The sequence below is a fragment of the Danio aesculapii genome, chromosome 13 (genome assembly GCF_903798145.1).
Source record: "Danio aesculapii chromosome 13, fDanAes4.1, whole genome shotgun sequence".
In the NCBI taxonomy this organism is placed as follows: Eukaryota; Metazoa; Chordata; class Actinopteri; order Cypriniformes; family Danionidae; genus Danio; species Danio aesculapii.
The window spans coordinates 28562493-28583701 of NC_079447.1; the positions used below are offsets into that span (position 1 = coordinate 28562493).

Sequence of the window (21209 nt, forward strand, 5' to 3'; positions counted from 1 at the left end):
TAATCTTTTATAAATAAATAAACTGGATAAACCCTAGCTTGTCCAGTTTTATGTCGCTATTGGCTGTACGCGGCAGTCTACGCTGCGTGACCCGCCTCCTGAAAGGTTTCGTCCACCGCCTGGATTCCTCAACAGCAGAGGTTTTGTTTGTTTAGTGTTATCGTTTATCTCTAAATCATTTGCACGTAGTTCGTTAAGGTATCGAAGGTCTTTCCTCGTCCAAAACGGTATGTAAAGCAGTTTAATATCTATTACGTAGCAGTGAACGCTAAGTGAAAGTGATGTCGACAGAGGCGTGAAGCCGCTGTATGACTGCTTTACTGATTGATACATACTACCATAACATTAGTTACACTGTGGGCTACGAAATGTGCTTATGCCCAATTAACGTAACTGTTATTAAATTATTAATGCGTGTAACTGCATTCATATTTAAATTCTATTTCTTTTCTAAGCAACTCAGTCTAAATTGTGGAAAGTTATTCAGTAGTTTGGTATAAATAGCAACCTCAGGGATATTCTTGCATATTGTGCATTCCTTGCGTTAGTAACGTTAGCGTTAAATGCACCGCATATAACATTGGTTACGACTTATTGTCAATTTATGTCCATGTCGAGCGTATCTTTTTCTTGTTTTTCATTGTTCAGCTATCGAATTACAAGTAAATTATGTTTCGTGTCCCGTATTTTATATTTGACTCGCTATAACAGTGTTTTTTTATATAAACAATGTCCCTGTATATAATATACAAGCACTGTGCCTTCTCTAGCTAGTTGTTTGATGACCATGTTGTCAAGGTAACTGTCAATCAAGCCTATATGACTTTCTTTTTTCTGATATGTGTGATCTAGTGCCATAGTAACCCACAGAATCAGTCATAGAACAAAATCTTGGTTGTAACAATCTAGTATGTGTCGACAAGTAAAAGGAAATAAAAGTAAACGGAAGTCATGATGAGGGTTCCCTGGTTGTCTTTTGTTTGCAGGCAGGCTATGATTTAAATGTCCCTACGTGATCGCCTCTCACGACATGCCATTTTCTGTCGGTTGCCATGGAAACCAGAAGCATCAGCTAATCAAATAACTGTCCTGGTCTGGTATACCACAGAGAGATAGTGGAAGCTGCTTTGTCTATGGTCTGCACACTGTTGCATTCATTAGAGCTCATCTGACCCATAATCACACTCACAACAGTCAATATATTACCTTACAGCTTATTTTACAGTAAGTATTATTATAATTAATTCGTTTTATTAATTAATTCGTATTCTTTTTTTGGTTTATTCTTTATTAATCTGGGGTAGCCACAACGGAATGAACCGCCAATTTATCCAGCATATGTTTTACTTCCAGCTGCTACCCAACACCAGGAAACACTCATACACTCTTGCATTCACACACATACGCTACAGACAATTTAGCTTATTCAATTCACCCTACAGCTCATGTCTTTGGACAGTGGAGGAAACCGGAGCACCCGAAGGAAACCCACGCCAACACAGGGAGAACATGCAAACTCCACACAGAAATGCCAGCTGACCCGGCCGTGGCTCGAACCAGCGACCTTCTTGCTGTGAGGCGATTGTGCTACCCACTGCGCCACCGTGCTGCTATACATGTTTTATATTTTTCACAATTTTGCAAACACTAGTCTTGATCAGGGGTTCCCAAACTTTTCAGCCTGTGATCCCTAAAATTACAATGCCAGTGACTTACGACCCCCAATATTCTCTGAGGTGGTTATAGCTATATAAATCTTATACACCAGCGCACACATAGGCCCAAGTCTATCCATCATATAATTTTGAAGAACGCCATTCGGAGACGTTCCTCCATGTTCAGTTGTGGCCTGTATTAATTTTTGATGTATGTGAGTGCTGTAAAGGTGTCAGAAAGTTTAACTTGGTGCCATAAAATTAGTGTGCTGTGTCCTTAATATTTAGCGTAATCATCCTTGGGGTCACAAAAAATTGTAAATCTAATGCCTTTTTATTGTCATGCTGTTTTTTTAATGTTACTATTAAATACTATTTTGTTCTTCAGTAGGTTATGGATAAAATATGGTGATTCTAATAGTTTTATAAAATGAATTCGATTTTTGGAAATCACCAAGCGACCCGCCTCATTGTCCCGTGTTCCCGACTTTGGGAAACACTGGTCTAGATGATACCCCCAAAATAAATAAAATGCAATTCAAACGGATATTCTGGGTCTTGCAATTTAAATTGAAACGCACAAACTCTATTATTTGACTAGTATTTCAAAAGACATGATTAATTTAATTGAGAATATAATGAATAGTGAAAATAGTAATTGCATAAATTGCAATTAAAACTGTGACAACTGAAAACAAAAGAGTTGAGTTGTTTTCATCATTGGATATGACTGTCAATGATTCTCACACTGTTTCAATGATAAACTGCTCTGGAATTCACGTTCTGTGAACTGAAACCCTGCCTACTTTCATTTGATCGGCCATCCCAATCATTTTAACGAGCGCTGTTAGACCACTGCAGCAGACCAGCTGTTATAATAAGTGATAAATATATCAATTTTAGACCTTTTTGTCACCTGAGTATTAAATAATGGAGTCCAACAGGGTAGTGTAAAAATTTCAAGCTCTGTTGGGGAAAATGGCATCACGGTGGTGCAGTGGGTAGCATGGTCACTTTACAGCAAGAAGGTCACTGGTTCGAGCCTCGGCATTTCTGTGTTTAGTTGGCATGTTCTCATTGTGTTTGCGTGGGTTTCCTCAGTGTGCTCTGTTTCCCCCACAGTCCAAAGATGGGGTACAGGGGAATTGAACAAGCTAAATTGGCTGTAGTGTATGTGTGTGAATGAGTGTGCATTGGTGTTTCCCAGTATTGGGTTGTGGCTAGAGGTCATCCGCTGCGTAAAACATATGCTGGATAAGTTAGCGGTTCATTTCTGATTCCATTCCTGTGGCGACCCCTGATTAATAAAGGGACTAGGCCGAAAAGAAAATGAATGAATGAATGAATGTTGGGGAAAAGCTGTTCATTTTAACAACCTCTGGAGACAGAAGGTCCCCGTCAATGTCTATGTTGGATATAGCCCTGGTGTACATTTGTCAGGTTAAGTTTTGTACTGCTTTTGCTGATAAGTGTTTAATACACAGTGTGGTTATGCCTTTGTAGTTGTCACTGTGGCCAAATGAGGAACCACAGAATCCGCATGTGTTGCTGTGGCTCTCAGAGTTGACAAGGCCTTATCAGACACCTCCTCACTAATGGAGAACAAGAGCTATGAGAGGTGGAAGTCCAGGATCCCGGAGTATATCCGCAGTGGTCACTCTGGAACTCCCAGTTGCAGGACTGTTGAAAGGACAAGGCCTGCAAAAGTCCAGGAGACCAAGGACTCAGACAAAGAAAGTAGTGGCTGCAAAAAGACAGTCACATTGGCACCTGTTTCCAGGTATATGACGAATAAAAGCCTCTATACCATGAGAAAACCACTGATCTCCACACAATATCAGATGCCCATCCTAAAGAACTCCTCCACACATGAAGACTCAGAGAAGGTAAGAATTTAATGATGTTTTAAATTCAACCTTGTTTTTGTTTGAGACTTTGTTGTTTTCCAGGATTTTCTATTAACCGTTTTCAACTTTTGTTGATTTTCTCAGATCAGTTACAAAGCAGATTCCTCTCAAGAAAAGGACAGAGGTCTACCCGCGCAACCATTCAGAAGTAATAAAGAAGTTTCTACATGTTATAAATCCTCTCCACCATTATCAAAAGATGACCTTGATTCTTCCATGAACATATCAGACCTCAAAGGGTGGTCATGTGACGAGGATCCTATTTTTAACACTTCAGCTGCCAAACGCAGTCTTTCCAGTCCGCCCTCTGCTTCTCTGAGCCTCACAGCACCCCCAGTGCCTAAGTGGACGTCCAGTCCTAGAAGCACTTCATGCATGTCCAACCATGTATCTCATTTGAAGACAAATGGAGGAACTAGAACAAGTGAGATTATGGATAGAGGAAGAGAATCTCTTATTAACACCGGATCTTCTCAGTATTACAATAAGAATCATCCTCATGGGTTCAAACACATGTCAGCCTACCAGGCCAACTATTGGGCCTGTGCCATCCCCAACTCTATGCCACCCTCTCCAAATCGTAAATCCCCAAGCTGGGACCCTGACAAGGAATACCAAGAGCTCCTAGACTACACGTACCCTCTGAAACCCAACATGACTAGCACATGGAGATCATCAGTGGTGGATCATCACTTGAGAACTGATCCGCTGTTACAAGACTCGGGCATAGAGTTGGACCGCTTTTGCAGCTCTTCCAGCTTGTCTTGCTTGGATCTGTCCTATACAGGGACTCGGCAGGGGCGACATAGCCCAAGAACAAGCCAAAAGCTTGAATTTCGACCTCTAAACCAATCACATTCAAAGTCCTCAGATGGCATCCTGTCCAGTAGTCTATACTCCTCAATTGACAAAGTTGGGTTGTCCTTTGAAAACCTTGACTGTGATGCAAAGTCAAGGGGTCACTATCGTAAATGGGGTGTCTTTTCGACATATGGATCAGCCTCTGCTTTTATTAGATCAACACGCATCCTTCCCCGTCCTGATTTGCAGGATGATTTAGACGAAGAGTTTCTTCGACTACCAGATCAGCTACAGGAACTTCAGGTGCTTTCACAGCAGCTAAGGGACATTAGTGACCAGATGAGCCAACCGGTCATCACTAGCTGGGAATCTCTGGAGAGCCAGATGACCTCCGTCAGATCACCAATGGTTCAAGTGAGAATGCAGGAACCATTGTTGGAAAAAAAGTGTGATGAAAATCCTAAATCCCAGAGAGAATCTGTTCCTGATGTTCCTCTCACACACCAGGACCATTTAGAGAAAACAGAGGAGCCTCCTACCAGAATCCAGATGATTAGCCAAGACGTCAATAGGCGGAACTTGAGGGAAGTGGAAGCTATTATGGATCAGCTGAGGGGATTGTCAGTGTCTGAGCTTCAGGGGACAATGCAAACAGATGAAAATGAGACCAAAGAGTCACTAATGCAGCACATACAGGTGAGTAGACGTTTCTGATGTATATTACAAAGTTCTGAGATGGAGGGAAATGTTTGATAACTGTTAGATGCTTTCTCTATAGGCATTTTGCTCAAACCTAGAAATGCTGATTCAATGGCTGCACAAGGTAGTAGAGAAAGTAGAGCTGCTTTCTCCACCCACGGTTGATCTGGAGAGTGTTAAATCATCCTTGGCTGATTACAAGGTTTGTAAACTACACCAATATTCCAGTGTTTGTTTCCTTAGATTTTTTTTTATTTAAAGAAAACAAAATGTTTGTTCAGAAAGGATGCAGAAAAACGATTAAAAGTGACGTAAAGACGTATAATTTTAGAGATTTGTATTTCAATTAAATGCTGTTTTTAATATTTTCCTTTAATAATAGAATCCTGAAAATTAGTTTAAGGGTTTCCAAAGAGCACCAAATCAGCATATTAGATTTCTGATGAAGCGTATTACAGTGTAGAAAATGAATGTGCAGCAGATAAAGCAGCTAAGGAAGCCCTACAGTTGGAGATAACAGAATGTACAATTTCTGTTTCTGACATTAAACCTGCTTTGAATCTATATAATAATGAGAAATAGCATGAATGTAGAAACAACAAATTATATGAAGTGAATCTGTTTGTAAATGAAAGAAATAATTACCATTTCAATCACCATTCACCAATCCTTCCAATCTCTCTGCTCCCCACACTCTCCTGTCAATAGTCTCTACTTTCACTTATCAATGGTGAAAACCCTGGGAAAAAAACAATAAAAACACAATAGACACAATCAGTTTGTACATACGGGATGTAGAATCGCCCACTCAAGACTTACACAGTCATATTTATTGAAAGGGGAAGAAAAACCTATTTGTCACTTGTGTAAGAATATTTTAACGATAAGACATATTTGAATAGAATATGTATTTTTAAATGATATTAGTGAACGTTTTTATTTAATAAATCTTTTAAGGAAAATGTTTAAAAGGCTGTCTTTGGAGGGATTTCAGAATATTATCATTAATCAAACTAATAAAACTAATGATAGTTAATGACTCCTTTTCAATGATGTTTTTTGTACAATGAATGTTTAATAAGAAACCAATTTGTTTGCTTGCTATACATTGTATATAGGTTTTGCCATGAATATAGCCAATGCGGCTGAGGTGGCATTAAAACATAAACTAGATATTAAAGTTTGAGGACAAACTTTATGGTGGCTTGAAAAGCCGAGTCTGAATTAGCATGTTACTAGCATGAATTAGCAAGTAACTAGCATGATTCTAACATAAATTAGCATGTAACTAGCATGATTCTAGCATGAATTAGCATGTTACTAGCATGTTTCTAGCATGAATTAGCATGATTCTAGCATGAATTAGCATGTTACTAGCATGTTTCTAGCATGAGTTAGCATGTTACTAGCATGTTTCTAGCATGAATTAGCATGTTACTAGCATGATTCTAGCATGAATTAGCATGTTACTAGCATGTTTCTAGCATGAATTAGCATGTTACTAGCATGTTTCTAGCATGATTTAGCATGTTATTAGCATGATTCTAGCATGAATTAGCATGTTTCTAGCATGAATTAGCATGTTATTAGCATGATTCTAGCATGAATTAGCATGTTACTAGCATGATTCTAGCATGAATTAGCATGTTGTTAGCATGATTCTAGCATGAATTAGCATGTTACTAGCATGATTCTAGCATGAATTAGCATGTTACTAGCATGATTCTAGCATGAATTAGCATGTTACTAGCATGATTCTAGCATGAATTAGCATGTTACTAGCATGATTCTAGCATGAATTAGCATGTTACTAGCATGATTCTAGCATGAATTAGCATGTAACTAGCATGATTCTAGCATGAATTAGCATGTTACTAGCATGTTTCTACCATGAATTAGCATGTTACTAGCATGATTCTAGCATGAATTAGCATGTTACTAGCATGATTCTAGCATGAATTAGCATGTTATTAGCATGATTCTAGCACGAATTAGCATGTTACTAGCATGATTCTAGCACGAACTAGCAGGTTACTAGCATGATTCTAGCATGAATTAGCATGTTACTAGCATGATTCTAGCACGAATTAGCATGTAACTAGCATGATTCTAGCACGAATTAGCATGTTACTAGCATGTTTCTAGCATGAATTAGCATGTTATTAGCATGATTCTAGCATGAATTAGCATGTTACTAGCATGATTCTAGCATGAATTAGCATGTTACTAGCATGTTTCTAGCATGAATTAGCATGTTACTAGCATGATTCTAGTATGAATTAGCATGTTACTAGCATGTTTCTAGCATGAATTAGCATATTACTAGCATGTTTCTAGCATGAATTAGCATGTTTCTAGCATGAATTAGCATGTTATTAGCATGATTCTAGCATGAATTAGCATGTTACTAGCATGATTCTAGCATGAATTAGCATGTTACTAGCATGATTCTAGCATGAATTAGCATGTTACTAGCATGATTCTAGCATGAATTAGCATGTTACTAGCATGTTTCTAGCATGAATTAGCATGTTACTAGCATGATTCTAGCATAAATTAGCATGTTACTAGCATGATTCTAGCATGAATTAGCATGTTACTAGCATGATTCTAGCATGTTACTAGCTTGTTTCTAGCATGAATTAGCATGTTGTTAGCATGATTCTAGCATGAATTAGCATGTTACTAGCATGTTTCTAGCATGAATTAGCATGTTACTAGCATGGTTCTAGCATGAATTAGCATGTTACTAGCATGTTTCTAGCATGAATTAGCATGTTACTAGCATGTTTCTAGCATGAATTAGCATGTTATTAGCATGATTCTAGCATGAATTAGCATGTTACTAGCATGTTTCTAGCATGAATTAGCATGTTACTAGCATGATTCTAGCATGAATAAGCATTTTACTAGCATGTTTCTAGCATGAATTAGCATGTTACTAGCATGATTCTAGCATGTAACTAGCATGTTTCTAGCACGAATTAGCATGTTACTAGCATGTTTCTAGCATGAATTAGCATGTTGTTAGCATGATTCTAGCATGAATTAGCATGTTTCTAGCATGAATTAGCATATAACTAGCATGATTCTAGCATTAATTAGCATGTAACTAGCATGTTACTAGCATGATTCTAGCATGAATCAGCTTGTTTCTAGCATGAATTAGCATGTTGTTAGCATGATTCTAGCATGAATTAGCATGTTACTAGCATGACTAGCATGTCACTATCGTGTTGCTAGCACTTTTCTAGCAAGATTAGCATGTCAGTAGGATGTTAAAACTGTTAGCGTGTGTTAGAATAGCTAGTCACAGTCTCTGGGACAGTTGCTAGGGTGCTGAAATTGGTTGCTAGGGAGTGGCTAGTAAGTTTAAAGGTAATCAGTGATTGGCTGCTGGCTAGACTGAGTTGAATGAGGCCAGACTCTAGTCTGTAGGACAGTCTGATGCAGAGTTATGAGCTCACAAAGGTTGAGCCAATGTTAAGTCAATGGGAGTCTTTTACAATGGAAATCTATGGGACAGTTGCTAGGGTGCTGTAAGTGGTTGCTAGGGAGTGGCTAGTAAGTTAAAAAGTCATCAGTTATTGGCTGCTGGCTATACTGAGTTAAATGAGTCCAGTTAGAAGTCTGTAGGACAGTCTGATGCAGAGTTATGAGCTCACAAAGTTTGACCCAATGTTAAGTCAATGGGACTTTTGGGATTTTTCTGGGTCGTTTTTCGGAAAACCCAAGGTCGGATCGGTTAGAAAAGATATAGCAACCCGAGTCAGACCAGTTTGAAGGTTTGACGAAAGTTTGAAGTATGTAGCTTGAAAGGCCTAGGAGGAGATACACTTAGAAATTAGTCTCAGAAGAATAAGAAGAAGAAGAAGAAGAAGAAGAAGAAGAAGAAGAATAACTAGATATTAAAGTTTGAGGACAAACTTTATGGTGGCTTGAAAAGCCGAGTCTGAATTAGCATGTTACTAGCATGAATTAGCAAGTAACTAGCATGATTCTAGCATGAATTAGCATGTTACTAGCATGTTTCTAGCATGAATTAGCATGATTCTAGCATGAATTAGCATGTTACTAGCATGTTTCTAGCATGAGTTAGCATGTTACTAGCATGTTTCTAGCATGAATTAGCATGTTACTAGCATGATTCTAGCATGAATTAGCATGTTACTAGCATGTTTCTAGCATGAATTAGCATGTTACTAGCATGTTTCTAGCATGATTTAGCATGTTATTAGCATGATTCTAGCATGAATTAGCATGTTTCTAGCATGAATTAGCATGTTATTAGCATGATTCTAGCATGAATTAGCATGTTACTAGCATGATTCTAGCATGAATTAGCATATTACTAGCATGATTCTAGCATGAATTAGCATGTTACTAGCATGATTCTAGCATGAATTAGCATGTTACTAGCATGATTCTAGCATGAATTAGCATGTTACTAGCATGTTTCTAGCATGAATTAGCATGTTACTAGCATGATTCTAGCATGAATTAGCATGTTACTAGCATGTTTCTAGCATGAATTAGCATGTTACTAGCATGTTTCTAGCATGATTTAGCATGTTATTAGCATGATTCTAGCATGAATTAGCATGTTTCTAGCATGAATTAGCATGTTATTAGCATGATTCTAGCATGAATTAGCATGTTACTAGCATGATTCTAGCATGAATTAGCATATTACTAGCATGATTCTAGCATGAATTAGCATGTTACTAGCATGATTCTAGCATGAATTAGCATGTTACTAGCATGATTCTAGCATGAATTAGCATGTTACTAGCATGATTCTAGCATGAATTAGCATGTTACTAGCATGATTCTAGCATGAATTAGCATGTTACTAGCATGATTCTAGCATGAATTAGCATGTTACTAGCATGATTCTAGCATGAATTAGCATGTTACTAGCATGATTCTAGCATGGATTAGCATGTTATTAGCATGCTTCTAGCACGAATTAGCATGTTACTAGCATGATTCTAGCATGAATTAGCATGTTATTAGCATGATTCTAGCATGAATTAGCATGTTTCTAGCATGAATTAGCATGTTATTAGCATGATTCTAGCATGAATTAGCATGTTACTAGCATGATTCTAGCATGAATTAGCATGTTACTAGCATGTTTTTAGCATGAATTAGCATGTTACTAGCATGATTCTAGCATGAATTAGCATGTTACTAGCATGTTTCTAGCATTAATTAGCATGTTACTAGCATGTTTCTAGCATGAATTAGCATGTTATTAGCATGATTCTAGCATGAATTAGCATGTTTCTAGCATGAATTAGCATGTTATTAGCATGAATTAGCATGTTATTAGCATGATTCTAGCATGAATTAGCATGTTACTAACATGAATTAGCATGTTACTAGCATGATTCTAGCATGAATTAGCATGTTACTAGCATGATTCTAGCATGAATTAGCATGTTACTAACATGATTCTAGCATGAATTAGCATGTTACTAGCATGTTTCTAGCATGAATTAGCATGTTACTAGCATGATTCTAGCATGAATTAGCATGTTACTAGCATGATTCTAGCATGAATTAGCATGTTACTAGCATGTTTCTAGCATGAATTAGCATGTAACTAGCATGATTCTAGCATTAATTAGCATGTAACTAGCATGTTACTAGCATGATTCTAGCATGAATCAGCTTGTTTCTAGCATGAATTAGCATGTTGTTAGCATGATTCTAGCATGAATTAGCATGTTACTAGCATGACTAGCATGTCACTATCGTGTTGCTAGCACCTTTCTAGCAAGGTTAGCATGTCAGTAGGAAGTTTAAACTGTTAGCATGTGTTAGAAAAGCTAGTCACAGTCTCTGGGACAGTTGCTAGGGTGCTGAAATTGGTTGCTAGGGAGTGGCTAGTAAGTTTAAAGGTAATCAGTGATTGGCTGCTGGCTAGACTGAGTTGAATGAGGCCAGACTCTAGTCTGTAGGACAGTCTGATGCAGAGTTATGAGCTCACAAAGGTTGATCCAATGTTAAGTAAATGGGAGTCTTTTACAATGGAAGTCTATGGGACAGTTGCTAGGGTGCTGTAAGTGGTTGCTAGGGAGTGGCTAGTAAGTTAAAAAGTCATCAGTTATTGGCTGCTGGCTAGACTGAGTTAAATGAGTCCAGTTAGAAGTCTGTAGGACAGTCTGATGCAGAGTTATGAGCTCACAAAGTTTGACCCAATGTTAAGTCAATGGGACTTTTGGGATTTTTCTGGGTCGTTTTTCGGAAAACCCAAGGTCGGATCAGTTAGAAAAGATATAGCAACCCGAGTCAGACCAGTTCGAAGGTTTGACGAAAGTTTGAAGTATGTAGCTTGAAAGGCCTAGGAGGAGATACACTTAGAAATTAGTCTCAGAAGAAGAAGAAGAAGAAGAAGAATAACTAGATATTAAAGTTTGAGGACAAACTTTATGGTGGCTTGAAAAGCCGAGTCTGAATTAGCATGTTACTAGCATGAATTAGCAAGTAACTAGCATGATTCTAACATAAATTAGCATGTAACTAGCATGATTCTAGCATGAATTAGCATGATTCTAGCATGAATTAGCATGTTACTAGCATGTTTCTAGCATGAGTTAGCATGTTACTAGCATGATTCTAGCATGAATTAGCATGTTACTAGCATGATTCTAGCATGAATTGGCATGTTTCTAGCATGAATTAGCATGTTACTAGCATGTTTCTAGCATGATTTAGCATGTTATTAGCATGATTCTAGCATGAATTAGCATGTTTCTAGCATGAATTAGCATGTTATTAGCATGATTCTAGCATGAATTAGCATGTTACTAGCATGATTCTAGCATGAATTAGCATGTTACTAGCATGTTTCTAGCATGAATTAGCATGTTACTAGCATGATTCTAGCATGAATTAGCATGTTACTGGCATGATTCTAGCATGAATTAGCATGTTACTAGCATGATTCTAGCATGAATTAGCATGTTACTAGCATGAATTAGCATGTTACTAGCATGATTCTAGCATGAATTAGCATCTTACTAGCATGATTCTAGCATGAATTAGCATGTTACTAGCATGTTTCTAGCATGAATTAGCATGTTACTAGCATGTTTCTAGCATGATTTAGCATGTTATTAGCATGATTCTAGCATGAATTAGCATGTTTCTAGCATGAATTAGCATGTTACTAGCATGATTCTAGCATGAATTAGCAGGTTACTAGCATGTTTCTAGCATGAATTAGCATGTAACTAGCATGATTCTAGCATGAATTAACATGTTACTAGCATGATTCTAGCATGAATTAGCATGTTACTAGCATGTTTCTAGCATTAATTAGCATGTTACTAGCATGTTTCTAGCATTAATTAGCATGTTACTAGCATGTTTCTAGCATGAATTAGCATGTTATTAGCATGATTCTAGCATGAATTAGCATGTTACTAGCATGATTCTAGCATGAATTAGCATGTTACTAGCATGTTTCTAGCATGAATTAGCATGTTACTAGCATGATTCTAGCATGAATTAGCATGTTACTAGCATGATTCTAGCATGAATTAGCATGTTATTAGCATGATTCTAGCATGAATTAGCATGTTACTAGCATGATTCTAGCATGAATTAGCATGTTACTAGCATGATTCTAGCATGAATTAGCATGTTACTAGCATGATTCTAGCATAGATTAGCGTGTTACTAGCATGATTCTAGCATGAATTAGCATGTTACTAGCATGTTTCTAGCATGAATTAGCATGTTTCTAGCATGAATTAGCATGTTACTAGCATGATTCTAGCATGTTACTAGCATGTTTCTAGCATGAATTAGCATGTTACTAGCATGTTTCTAGCATGAATTAGCATGTTGTTTGCATGTTTCTAGCATGAATTAGCATGATTCTAGCATGAATTAGCATGTTACTAGCATGATTCTAGCATGAATTAGTATGTTACTAGCATGTTTCTAGCATGAATTAGCATGTTACTAGCATGAATTAGCATGTTACTAGCATGTTTCTAGCATGAATTAGCATGTTACTAGCATGTTTCTCGCATAAATTAGCATGTTGTTAGCATGATTCTAGCATGAATTAGCATGTTTCTAGCATGAATTAGCATGTAACTAGCATGATTCTAGCATTAATTAGCATGTAACTAGCATGTTACTAGCATGATTCTAGCATGAATCAGCTTGTTTCTAGCATGAATTAGCATGTTGTTAGCATGATTCTAGCATGAATTAGCATGTTACTAGCATGACTAGCATGTCACTATCGTGTTGCTAGCACCTTTCTAGCAAGATTAGCATGTCAGTAGGATGTTAAAACTGTTAGCGTGTGTTAGAATAGCTAGTCACAGTCTCTGGGACAGTTGCTAGGGTGCTGAAATTGGTTGCTAGGGAGTGGCTAGTAAGTTTAAAGGTAATCAGTGATTGGCTGCTGGCTAGACTGAGTTGAATGAGGTCAGACTCTAGTCTGTAGGACAGTCTGATGCAGAGTTATGAGCTCACAAAGGTTGATCCAATGTTAAGTCAATGGGATTCTTTTACAATGGAAGTCTATGGGACAGTTGCTAGGGTGCTGAAATTGGTTGCTAGGGAGTGGCTAGTAAGTTAAAAAGTCATCAGTTATTGGCTGCTGGCTAGACTGAGTTAAATGAGTCCAGTAAGAAGTCTGTAGGACAGTCTGATGCAGAGTTATGAGCTCACAAAGTTTGACCCAATGTTAAGTCAATGGGACTTTTGGGATTTTTCTGGGTCGTTTTTCGGAAAACCCAAGGTCGGATCAGTTAGAAAAGATATAGCAACCCGAGTCAGACCAGTTCGAAGGTTTGACGAAAGTTTGAAGTATGTAGCTTGAAAGGCCTAGGAGGAGATACACTTAGAAATTAGTCTCAGAAGAAGAAGAAGAAGAAGAAGAAGAAGAAGAAGAATAATAATAAGTTTAAATAGGATAACAGTATGCTGGCTTTTCAAGCCACCATAATAATAAGTTTAAGATAGATAACAATATGCTGGCTTTTCAAGCCACCATAATAATAAGTTTAAGATAGATAACAGTATGCTGGCTTTTCAAGCCACCATAATAACTAAAAAATAAATATTACAGTCAAGACTGGACTACTGGCTGCTGAAATTGTAGCTTTACCATCACAAGATTAATTAACATTTTAAAATGTGATAAATGTCATGTTAATTTGTAGTAATATTTTACATTGTTATTGTTTATTTAAATCATTATATTAATATGTTTTTATCAAATAATTAGTGTTGGTGAGTATAAAATACATTTTTTTTTATCTTACTAACCCAAGCTTTTGAACAGCAGTGTACATTCATACCATGTAACAATAAGAGCTATGAACTTTATTCCACATGAAGTTCATTAAAATGAATATATATATGTAAGATTTGTAATATTTTCCAGAGTTTTCAGGAGGAAGTTCAAGCTCATAAGCCCCTCACAGCAGATGTTCTGCAGACTGGAGAGATGCTTTTGCATTGTATGAATTCAGCCTCTCCATGTAAGTCTTTTATAATAAAGTATAATGAAGTGGGATCATTGTTAAATGGCTCATGATCTACTACATCATTCTATATATCTATACAACTCTACATCTTTTATTTTCAGTCTCTTCAAAGAGCCTGTATAACACTGCTACATTCATCTTGTTATAAGTGAATTTGGGTGGAAATAAAGTGAACACCCTTTCCTTTTGTGACAATGAATCCAGAATAGTAACTTCTGTCTACACTGACAGTTCCCTGATTGTAAACTGATTGCTGTTTTATTTTGGACAGGTGGGTGGGGATAAAGTGGCAATGATCAGGGCTTGACGTTTTGACATTTTTGCTTTTTAAACAGTTGTGCGCATCACATTACCTGTGCTCGCGAGTGATCATCCTCTCATTCTGTATTCTTCTGCTTTCTTTTTATCATGAAAACACAATTAGTTTTGTCACTCGTGCTGCTTCCTGATTCTAAGATCACATTTGCATCCTTATTGTCGAACCCTGCTTTTAAGAGAACTACAATTTAAAAATTATTTCCAACCAGCCAAAGTGACTAGTGGGAGTGTCTAGCCCGCCACAGTTGAAATCTACCAGCATTTGGCGGGTTTGCCGGTGTTAATGTCAAGCCCTGGCAATGATGTGGGAGTTGATCTTGTTTTGCATAGGCGTGGCTTGATCAAACTATTACATCATACTCTGGCAAAATCAGAAACATGCTGTTTGGTTTGGACAAATGAACAAATGCATTTTGTCGCTGAACCCTCAAAAGGGGCTTAAGTTGGAAAGTGGTTAAATAAAATGTTAAATTAGATTAAATATATATATATATATATATATATATATATATATATATATATATATATATATATATATATATATATATATATATATATATATATATATATATATATTTTTTTTTATCCTCTAAAGTATTCCCTCTATGTTTCTTGATCAGTATGTAAACTTATGTAACAGTATATCTGTAGTCTCTTAGTTTTGGACATGTTGTTGTTCAGTGTAACCCAATACTCGAAGTCACATTGGACAGAAACAGGAAACGCTCTGCTTGGAGAGCTCGGCCATGCATGCATGAATTAGAGAGCCGTGCTGTTACCTAGCATGCTCCATTTCTGCATTCACATGATTAGTTTTGTCAACACATCACTAGTCTTTTGTTGTTCTCACGCTGCTGCTAATGTCATTTTCTTTTTTGATTCCTCAGTTCTAAAAGACACACTGATGCTGATTGAGCGCCAGTCTCACACACTGGAAATCCACTCAGAGTATCTTTTCTCCTCTATTCTGTCTGCCATGGACTGCCTCACTGATCCCACATCTGAGGAATCGTCAGGTAAATAATCTGCTGTTACATGTAGCGCCCTCTAGTGTCAGCACTTGGGTATAAATCGTGCCAAAGTGATGACCATGTAGTAGTTTACATCACACTCACAGATAAGAACCCAGCAGGGTTTTTTTTCCCCATTGTTTTGAATTCTGACAAATTTGGTCATCATTATAGTGTTCTCAAATGAACACTGCATTAGGTAGAAGAGTTTACACGTTTACACCTGCTATTAGGGTGTGTCTGGTCAGTCAGATCACAAGTAGATTAAGGAGAAACATTTATATTTACACCTGTTTATTCTTTTTCCACTTTTCTGATTTGTTTATATGCCATATATGAACTTATTTCTTCTTTATTTAATGTTGTCCACTTGTGATTGGATCAGCAAAAAACATAAACACATGGTTCCCACATCTGGGTTCCCAAATCTGGGGTCCATTTTAGAAGCAGGTTAAGTGAAAACATTGAGTATTCCATATACACTCTGTTATCATTGCATCCTGTTAATGTTCAATAATGAGATGCAAATAAAGTATGTACTGTATCTGCCAGTGTAAGTATAAATGACATCTAATTAATCTAGTTAATACTTAGACATGTTGAAAAGGACTGTATGCTATAGGGGAATTACCAGCCTACGCCACACATGACGTCACACAGGTTCAACCGAGCATACCGGTTGCAATAGCAAACATGTCGTGTTATGCGGTAGTAGAAAACTTATATTCTACCGTATACCATCTACCCACACTGCTTTTAATGCCAAGCGCAGAAGTTTTTGTCTAACAACCATCATAAGAGCTGAATGAAGTGAGGACCCAATTAAAAACGCTCGACTCTGCAGTTCTCATTTCATATCAGGTATGTTCACGCTATGTTGAATCATACGCATTACTCATGTTTGATTGCAGCAATGATTTCAGCAAAAACAGTTAAATATGGTTAATTAAACTGCGGACACTGAATGCTAAGAATGAAATGTAAAATGTATGTTCACATGCCCTGCCGTACAGGTGCAGTTCGCTGTCAGAATGCAGTTAAATGTCACTTTAAGCTGTCTAAAAGTGTCTTGAAAAATATCTAGTAAAACATTATTTACTGTCATCATGGCAGAGATAAAATAAATCAGTTATTAGAGATGAGTTATTAAACTGTTATGTTTAGAAATGTGTTGAAACAAAATCTGCTCTCCGTTAAACAGAAATTGGGAGAAAATAATTCAGGGGGGCTAATAATTCTGACTTCAACTGTATATCAACTGTAGCATCTGGATTTATTTGCACTTACTGTAAATAGGATATATTACTAAGAATGTATGTTAATTGCACTTAGTTTAATTAGCTGCTGCCATATTTTTCTTACCTTGCTGGCAGATCATTTGCAAAAAAAAAACACTTAAATTATTATTTTATATTATGACCGATGGGATACCGAAGTGAATAGTTCAATAACATACCATTCTGCCAGTTTTCTTCTCTGATATAATAACAGATTTAAAATTATACTGGTCTCATATGCAGACATCTTATTGCCGGGTTGCCATGTTGAATCATAATACCAAAGCTCCGCTGATCATGTCTTTTCATAGTCATGTTTGTGCTGAAATCGCTAATAAGCCTCTAGATAAGAAAATTCAGGTTGCACGATTTACCGGTGCTTACCTAATACTATGGCTCCAAAATACTGGCGGTGCCACAGTAGTTTATAAACAGTAGTGTATCATCATTAACGGTTCTACAATATGTTGCACATGGAAAAGTCACTAAAATGCTCAAATGTTTGTGCCAGTATAATCAATAGATCACTTTATTTTACTTTCATTTTACTGTCTGCACATGTGTCATAGTTTGCTGCAGTCCTGACAGATCATATGGCGTGATCAATGATTTATTTATTTTATCATTATTATTATTATTGCAATAACAACAAAAACAATCCATACAAAAAAAAGCAGAGAACGTCTGTACAAATAATACGTTTTCAATAATAAGGGAGGGCGATGCGGTGACACGGTAGGTAGTGCTGTCGCCTCACAGCAAGAAGGTCGCTGGTTCGAGCCTCTGCTGGGTCAGTAGGCATTTCTGAGTGGAGTTTGCATGTTCTCCCCGCATTCGCATGGGTGTCCTCCGGGTGCTCCGGTTTCCCCCACAATCCAAAGACATGCACTATAGGTGAATTGGGTAAGCTAGTGTTCGTAGTGTATGAGTGTGAATGGATGTTTCCCAGAGATGGGTTGCAGCTAGAAGGGCATCCGCTGCGTAGAACATATGCTGGATAAGTTGGTGGTTCATTCCGCTGTGGCGACCCCAGATTAATGAAGGCACTAAGCCGAAAAAAAGGATAAATGAATAAGGCAATTGAATTTAAGTGTTATGACTAGGGCCAGACGGAATCTGCGGACATTTTTTGCTATTTTTGCTGAGAATTTTGGTAAAAATCTGAGGATTCCTGCTGAATTATTTTGGGAGTATCAAACTAAAACCTTAATATGTGAAATAAAAAATAATATCTTTTTAACTTGTATTTAATGTTTAAAATGCAAATCCAATTAGATTCACTTTATTTGGTAAACAAAGCAAGTCTCTCATATGATATATCTACTAAAAGACAGAAAATATGACTGTACAAACTGTATTGTACATAAATCAGATGAACATTTTCATATTAGTCAATAATATTACTGTAATTCATTTAAAAACGGAATAAATATAGATTTACACACATTTACTCAACATTTACATTTACTTAATTGAGAAACCCATCATAATGGGAAAATATTGAACATTTTATGGTTAACATTATTATACCCTTTAAGCTATATTTTTTCGATAGTCTACAGAACAAACCATCGTGATACAATAACTTGCCTAATTACCCTAACCTGCCTAGTTAACCTAATTAACCTAGTAAAGCCTCACTTTAAGCTGTATAGAAGTGTCTAGTAAAATATTATTTTCAGTCATCATGGCAAAGATAAAATAAATCAGTTATTAGAGATTCATGTGATTTTCATAATGGGAATCATGTGGATTTTCATCATAATGGGAAAATATTGAAGGAACCAATGGGGTTTTACTCTTCCTGGCTTCATCCTGTATCTCTGCTCACATATAGATTCATTTATCCCCTCGACTGATTCTATAATTAAAAATGCCACATCATGCTTTTCTGGCTTTTTCTCCACAGAAGTGATTTCCTGAGAATCACCAGGATTCTGGGAATGTGAAGGCCCGGTCCGCTTACTGTCCTCACTACTTGACTCACGCAGCAGTTATCTTTGTTTTATACGGTTATCACGTTTACTGTCCAGAAGTGGTGTTTTTTTGCTGATCACAAGCTTGTGTTATCTGTCGCAACATACTTTCACTTTACACTTTAAATACCGGCTTGTGATTGTTTAACGTATTACTATAAATATTTGTGTCGTATCGTCAAAATTGTCCTGAGATGATCTAATTTATTAATACTGTTCAGCTCTGCAGAAGAGGTGCACAGACATGGTGCCAATCGTGAGCGTGATCTCAGGTTATTAGCCATTAAGTTTTAATGGAGACCAGTGCAGCCTCCATTAGCATCTCTGCAGCTTTAGTTCCCCTTCTGTGCCTCAAACGTATATTGTATTTTCAGACTGATCAATAATGTGATTCATGTTTTCTTAGCTGAAAATACAAGTTATTTATCTTACACAATGTCCTATTGTGTAAGAGGGAAATTTCATCTAAAAATGTAATTCCTGTCATCATTTACTTACCCTAATTTTCCAACAGTATGCTTTTCTTCTCTTTGCACCAAAGAACACATTTTGAAAAATATCTGGCAACCAAGTTAAAGGTTACCAATGTTTTTCAGTTTCTGTTTTTTATTCCAAAGAAAGGAAATCATGCCTGTTTAAAATATTAGAAGATAAATAAACGTTGACATATATTTAAGGCTGAACTATCCCTTTGGTTTAAAAAATAAAAACTCTACAATATTGAAATAACTTTTACTGCACTGTTATAAATGCTGGGTTCTACCTTCATGTTGTCCCAACACAAATCAATTAAGATTTAATATTAATTAAATCTATTAGGTTGTAAGTCATTTTTACAAATTTAAGTGGACTAAACATTAAACAATTAAAGTTGCCCCAAAAGAAATGTAAGAATTGTGTTGTTTCAACTCATCCTAAATAAGTATCTTCAGATCGCGCTGCGAAAAAGGTGATTTTTCTCAATTTTTCTTTGTATTTTTAATTACAAATCTCTATAGACTCTTAATTCAAGATACATTTACTTGGGAAGTCAATAAGTTGATACATAATTAAATTCATTTGCATATTCTATTGACATTTGTAATTGTTTTAAATGTAAAATGAAATTAACATTCTTAATGAAGTCTCTCAAAAAACAAAACTTAATTTCTTCATTTTGCATCTCAAATTAATCTTGATTTAATAATGTTTATATATTTGTATTGACATTTTTAAATAGTTCTTTGCAATCAAGTTTTAATGCTAGATTCAAAACTTCTAACTACTTTATATGGCCCTAAATTGTGGAAGGCCAAATTAAAGGGGCACTAAGTAAAATTTGCCAACAATGTCGAAAATTGAAAGCACCAAAACAAACATCTGCTACCCAACATGACATCACCCATTTTTAAAAATCTCTGCTATAGTTAGACACGCCCTTTACTGCTGATTGGCCCTAAGTATGTTTCAACACCAGCATTTTTCAGATAATGCTTAGAGCACCTTTAAGTCTCATTAGGAAATACCATCAGTATGTTACTATTATTTAGAGATCTGACAAAGTAAGAACTGAAATGTACACAATGCGAATCATTTAAGCTGGATGATTTCGACATCAATTAAACAAAAACCTTGAGGCAGAATGTTTTGGAGATGTTAAGCTGCAGAGATCATGTCTACATGCACAGACTGATGCGTAACTGTTTTTGCATTGACATGTCCTTTTTAACAATAAACACCTTTTTAATACTTAACACTGTTTGCTTTATATTTTGTTTAGGTATCAATAAGGATACTTGGTAATTTTGCATTTCAAGAAGTAGGAGGGACTTAAACCACAAGTAGGTTGGGTTTAGGTGGTCCAGATATTAATAAGTCATTTCCCTCACATCAGGTTACTGTGAGGTTGGGGTAGGTGTAGACAATATTGTGATTCATAAAGCACAATATTGGACTCCGTGTCATGTACAAGACATTAAATAAATAAAAACTCCAGGTTCGTACAGCCCACTTTGAGCTCGAAGTCTCACCCACTTGGAGCTGGATCTGACCTCCGTTTATACCCT

The 21209-nt window shown here is 36.6% G+C and overlaps 1 protein-coding gene across 2 annotated transcripts; it reads left to right on the plus strand.

Moving 5' to 3' along the window:
- Window positions 1-107: 107 nt before the first annotated feature.
- Window positions 108-20877, plus strand: cep68 (centrosomal protein 68). Of its 2 annotated transcripts, none has more exons than XM_056471327.1 (7): window positions 108-227; window positions 3159-3541; window positions 3647-5059; window positions 5142-5264; window positions 14481-14577; window positions 15789-15917; window positions 19098-20877. In XM_056471327.1, the coding sequence occupies exons 2-7, from the start codon at window positions 3251-3253 to the stop codon at window positions 19109-19111; spliced, it is 2067 nt and encodes a 688-aa protein (XP_056327302.1). In that variant the 5' UTR covers window positions 108-227; window positions 3159-3250; the 3' UTR covers window positions 19112-20877. The 2 variants fall into 2 exon arrangements, with proteins under 2 accessions (XP_056327302.1, XP_056327303.1); XM_056471328.1 differs by lacking the exon at window positions 108-227 and adding an exon at window positions 1137-1224.
- Window positions 20878-21209: the final 332 nt, after the last annotated feature.